General features: G+C 49.2%; 1 protein-coding gene across 1 annotated transcript in view; it reads right to left on the bottom strand.

Moving 5' to 3' along the window:
• Window positions 1–1,195: 1,195 nt before the first annotated feature.
• Window positions 1,196–6,000, bottom strand: part of LOC126534702 (phospholipid-transporting ATPase ABCA3-like) — a 33,506-nt gene continuing 28,701 nt past the window's right edge. The window contains exon 8 of the mRNA XM_050181955.3: window positions 1,196–2,272. Coding sequence (XP_050037912.2) covers window positions 2,011–2,272 — 262 coding nt within the window. The 3' untranslated portion in view covers window positions 1,196–2,010. The remainder of the gene's footprint in view (window positions 2,273–6,000) is intronic.

Below are 6,000 nucleotides of genomic sequence, written 5' to 3'. Positions count from 1 at the left end.
TCGCCAGCCTGCCTTCATAATCCCGTGAGAGTCCTAGCTGGACGACTCCCTCGTTTGGGTCTTGGCGTGTGGATCTCTTTTTGCCGACAAGGAGGAAGCTGGCGCCCACCACATATTTGTTGTACTCGTCGAAGCTGCGAGTGCCAACTTCTAGCAGGTAGTCCGTGACGTCACGAACACGTGTCACCTGTAAGGTCGGAGTGCAAGGACCACGCATGAATTCGTTGTAGCACACAGTGAGATTATATTTTTATAGCCCCACTGCTGACAGCAATGAGAAAAGCGTAGATCATAGACTTCAACTGAGAGGTGCCAGCAGACCAAAGTTTGAATGGCCGACCAAGACTATTGTTCTATCGTATTGTTTTATCAGACTGCAGCCATTGCGAAACGTGCAAGCGGTCGACGGAAGTGATAGTTGAGGTCCCTGCTATAAGCCAATGGTGATTGTACGAGTGAACCTTCAGTTGCAGTATCTCACAAGGAAATTACATATCTATGTACAGAGGATGGTACCCTCTGCTAATCTACCTTGCTTGCTCCGAAGGACTGACAAGTGTTATTCTTATTTGATTTCTTGTTTTGCAACTCGCTGATGCGGCAATTCGATTGTAAATCACGTGTGCGAATGTATACCTTTTTTTAGATTATAAAAGTAGCGCAAGTATCGCCGGTGCTAGATAACGCCATTACAATACTTGAACTGCTTGAAGAGGCTAACATTACATGCGGAACAAATCGAAATGCATATATGAGTAATTAACCAAAATAACTAAAGGCTTTAGGTAACCACCTTGCGGCACACTGAAATTTGCATATTGTCTTAATGCCTAATGGACGTGATTTCACTGGAGGCAGAGACTACGTCCGTCCCCTCAGGCCAATGCCCTGGATGGGAACCAGAAACTCTCTGCGAATTTGTGCAAAGCTAAATAAATCCGACTTCGATGGGAAGCTTACTTCGATGCTCTTTTGCTCGATGAGTTGGCGGAAGTACTGCGATACTAACAAGGACTCCTCGTCAGACGTCAGCATGGCGGCTACGCTGAAGTTGTACATCGCATTTATGTCGTAAGGGTACACGTCCTCCAGGGTGACAGCTGCCTGCGTGCTGCGCCACGGTCATGAAAGAGGCATGAGAGCTGTGCATGGAAATTCCGTAATAATAAACCATAGAAAAACCACTTTACGCCTACCTGCTTCTTCCCAGTAAAGTGTGCTTGTTTAGTCGAATTACAATAATTTCATTATTGAGCGTGTCCCAAAACAAATGCTTCTCATATTGCGTGCCCTTTCACACGTATGCCAGCTTTTGATCCTGAAGCCAAGGTGCGCTAACTATTAGCTCGTGTTCCCTCCAGTGCAGTTTGTCTAATGTGCACTGCAGTAAGTTGTTTATTATATGCACAACTAAATGGGCCGCAATCCTCCGCTGGGCAGCGCTGCTTTTTCTGCGTGGCTCCGTTACAGTTGCGCATACTCTGTGGTTCGACTGGACGAATCATAGAGAACTTATTTGAATGTTTTATTGCAAAGCTCCTTGAAAATATTTTTTTAAGGTAGTGTCAGCAATTATCTTGCATGGATAAATTGTCTCCGTGCCTTGCTACCTCTGCTGTTCTTTTTTTTTTTTTGTTCGCCTGCACCATACAATTGTACTATTCTTCGCAATTCCAACTGCCGTGTAGTTTTTCGGCTAAGTGCGGCGCTCGCTTTCGATGACCGTCGAAATGAAAGATGATTGAAATTTGTAAGCCATATTGGCTCTCTTCCACGAGATTGCCCCAATGAGCAGATGCAGCACGCGCGCTCTAATGACCTTTGGTTTCGCTGTCAGCGAAGGGGAGCGCGGGACACTGGTACTAAATTTTTCGTCATGCTTAAACTTATCTCCGTTTTGTCGTTACCGTGTGCTTCGGTACAGAGGCCTCATAATGGTTGCCTGAGCGCGGTAACGAACAATTCGTGCAGTCCACTCTTTATTGCATAACTGCGCCTGGCGGCATCCACTCACTTTCTGATTTCCCGGTAACCTTGCAACGCGAGCAGCAAGGCGGGCGCGAATATTCCGAGCACCGGCAGCCTCCACTGGTGTCGAGCGTACTGGTAGCGCTTGCGGACCAGCGCGACCAGGCACTGCAGTGTGGACTTGCGCCACACGCACCCGTCGCAGTTGTCCCGGAGTGCGGCCACGTCCACGGGCTCGTGCGTAGGCACCGCACCCGCCACCGTCATGGTCTCCGCTTGCTCTTCCATCATCTCGTCCGCGATCCTGCGGCCGCAGCGTCATTGCAGTGGCCCCGTTGAACGGCATCCGGAGAGAGTTTTGCGCGCATCTGTTCCACACGTCAGGAGTTTCAACGGCGACTTTCTACATCGACTGCAAGGATTTTGACATTTATTGCAGCACAAATACGGACCCCATTTTCCGTACTCTCAAGTCGCACCTCTGTACAAGTAGCAGTGGCCCTTTTTCTCGAGTTGAGAAGAAAAAAAATGTGTATCAGCCGTAGCCGGTGTATAACGCGTGCTGTCGCCGAGTTCCCGAAGCCTAGTAAGATCAAAGAACATAGTTTTGTACGCGTATGCTCATATTTCCGGCACTTTGTAGGAACTTTTGAATCGATCATGTCGCCCTTGACCCAGATCCTACGCCATATACCGCGGACGTCTCCTCCCGGTCTCCTGAACGCGACGTCGCGTTTGCTTTGCTGCGTCGTCTACTTACCTCTCCACATATATTCTTCGCTGTTTCGACACCACAGCTGCAACTGAAGTATATACAGACGCCAACGTGGTTGGTCTTGGCGCCATCCTTGCGCAACGAAAACCCGGCTTTTCTGAACACGTCGTCGCTGCGACGACGTATTCGGATGCGAGTCGTACGCTGACAAGTGCAGCAGCCAATTACAGCGTCACTGAAAAAGAGTGTTCGGCTCTAGTTGGTTCACTTGGCAAGTTGCGCCCATACTTATTCGGCCGCCCATTTGACATAGTAAGGGATCACCACTTGCTTTGTTTGCTCGCAACGTTGAAAGATCCACCTGGGCGCCTAGTAGGCTGGGTAATCTCAAACCAAGAGTGCAATAGTCGCATCGTCGACCGCCCCGGACGTACGCACACTGACGCAGACGCTCTGTCCGGTTCACCTCCACCTCTTGACTCGGCCTGTGAAACCACTTGCACTCCCATCATGTAGTCTCTTGATCTTCACTCACTCGACACCGAACAACGCCCTGACCCGTGGATCGTTTTTCTTTTCGCCTACCTTTCAAGTTCATTCACCATCCCTGTATCCGATCCATCCGACGCCAAGCAGTTCATTTCGCCATTCATGATCGGCTGCTCTACCGACGCAACTACGTTTCCGAAGGTCGTGGATAGCTACTGATCATTTACCGCCGCTTAAGGTCCCAAATATGTGCCTCCTTTCACGACGATCCGCAATGTGGCCACGCCCGAGTATTTAACTGATGCGAACCTAATTCCAATCGCTACTAGCAACGGGGAAAGCACGCTTTTGTACGAAAGTTTGTTCAGTGCTGCTCTGACTGTCGACGTCGCATATGACCACCTTTACACGCGTGTGGCGCATTGCAGCCGGTTCCGTGCCCTACCAAACCCTTCGATCGCGTCGGCATTGACCTCTACAGCCGGGTTTTGATGACATTGGATGACAATAGGCGGATCACAGTTGCTGTGGACTAGTCAAGGTTAAAACGAACGCCTACTAAAAGCATTAAAAGAAAAGAAACCAAGACGTTTCGGCTCCTATACGGGGGGTTTGTTCACACTGAAAATTGTGAACAAGGCACTCTTTCAATGAACAACAAGGCCCCGTATGGGAGCCGGAATGTCTCGGTTTCTTTTCTTTTAATGAGGAATTCCGACCAGACGAGATTTCGTCGAACTCTTGGTTGCATTGCTGTGGGCTATTTGACGCACTAAGCCGAAAGTGCTCCTTTAGTCAATGCTACCGGGCAGGATATAGCTTCTTTCCTCCTACATCGCTTCATCGTTCGACATGGCATCACCTCGGGTACTCCTCAATGATAGAGGTCATGCCTTCCTCTCCGAAGTCGTCAAAGCTCTGCTTTCGGTATGCCATATTATTCATCGAACGAGCACAGCATACCATCTGCAGAATAACGGGCTCACAGAATGGTTTACCCGCCCTCGCGCTGTACGTGGCATCTGATTCTGTTAACTAGGACCGCACACTTCCTTTTGTAACGTTCACATACAACACCGCGATACAAGCAACTACGGGATTTCCACCTTTCTTCCTCTTGTATGGACGAGAGCCTTCGCATACCACCGACACCATTCTTCCATACCGTCCTGAGGCTTTCGAGTGCCCACCTGGGTACGAAGCTGCCCGACAAGTCGAAGAGTGCCGCCAGCTTGCGCGCATCTTTAGATCAGAACAACAACAGCTCCAGAAGGAAAGCCGCGCTGACTGGCTTTCAAATCCCACGTATACCGCAGGGTCTTTTGTATGGCTGGCTTTTTCACTGGGAGTGAGCGCTCCAAGTGAATTTTCTCATCGAGTCACTTTCTCAACCTGAGAACATGCGGCGGCGTGGATGTGACCTTGTCCACGTGGCGAGTCTCAAGCCCTACTATCACCCTTTGCCTCCGATCTCCTAGGCCGCCAAGATGGCTCTTTTTCTCCCGGGGCGATTGTGAAGGAAACGCGCCTCCGTCCAGCAGCATCGCCAATGCTCGGCTTGTTCTGCTCGTGCTGCTGTTGTCTTACAAGGCGGTGCCTCGCGCTGCCTCGCCAGTCTTTGAGCTCGTAGCATCCTTGAAGAACACCGCCAATAAACATCTTACCAAAGCAAGCGATTACATATATATCTATATATAGCTAAGGAGCACAGCACAATGACTAGAAGAAGTCGGCCTACTTGGAAAAATGAGCGACATTAAACCGATGCCTCGAGTGGTCTGTTTGACTTGGCGCTTGGTTCACTTGAGTTTTCTTGGTCTGATGGCTGAGGTGCTCGGTGTCACCTTGAAGCTGTTTCATTAGGTCCCTTTTGAGTGAAGTATGGGACGCGCCGCCATTGTGGGGTTAAGTGTAACACTGCCTAGCCTATTGCGTTTGCGTGTTTTCGCGTCTTTCACCCACGAGAAAATCCTCTCTGCGTCTGCGGTTGCATGTGGGATACATAGGAAACGTTGCGCGAGCTTCGCTACATTGGTTGACCCGTTGCACTCTTTAATTTCTCCAATTTCCTTCCACATGACATCCGTATTTATTCCGCAAAGAGAAGCTTTCTGCGCTTCTGAAAGAGAGGCTGGAAGCTACGTTCATTCAAGCAAAACATCATGTTTCTTCAATCTTTCTGCAAAGATTTTTGCTAGCTCAGAGACCGATACAACCAGTTCGCGGGTGTGATACGATAAAGCGAGATCGGCGTGAAGAACCAACATTTCTTTTACCAGCTCGTTTTTGTAGGGGAACCGTGACTTCATTTGATCAACTGCGGTGACATAAAACTAGAGGCACCTCCTTATGAGCTCGCCCTGTCCTCTGGTGTCCCCTTCAATCACATCAACTGCTCCTCACGTTCACTTCCTAGACAGACTTCTTCAACTGGAACTTATGTGCCAGGGCCGTTCTCAATCATGTCGCAGCCCTTCCTCTGCAGCTGTTTTGCTCTGTCAAGATTCGCCAGAAAGCTTTTTATAAGCGTCTGACTTTCTTGATGCAGAGTATGTACGAGCATTTTCTCTGACCCAAACAGACGAGTGAAGAGTGCCGTGCTCTTTGGAGGAAACCTGAGAAAAAACGGGCATGCCCTATTGTAACGGTTTATCATGGTTTCAAGGCACCGATCTGCACTCCCTAGCGTGTTCTCCACGCGTGCAGCGAATAACTTTTCCAAAGCAGCCCACTGCTCCAACAACCTGTTCACGCAGGTAAACATCGCTAGCCAGCGAGTATTAAAAAAGCTTTAAAAGCTATGTTTTTAATCATGAAATGCTTTTAGG

Source organism: Dermacentor andersoni, chromosome 7 (genome assembly GCF_023375885.2).
Source record: "Dermacentor andersoni chromosome 7, qqDerAnde1_hic_scaffold, whole genome shotgun sequence".
In the NCBI taxonomy this organism is placed as follows: Eukaryota; Metazoa; Arthropoda; class Arachnida; order Ixodida; family Ixodidae; genus Dermacentor; species Dermacentor andersoni.
The sequence above is the reverse complement of the archived record's forward strand: the minus strand, read 5'-3'. Positions and strand labels throughout refer to the sequence as shown.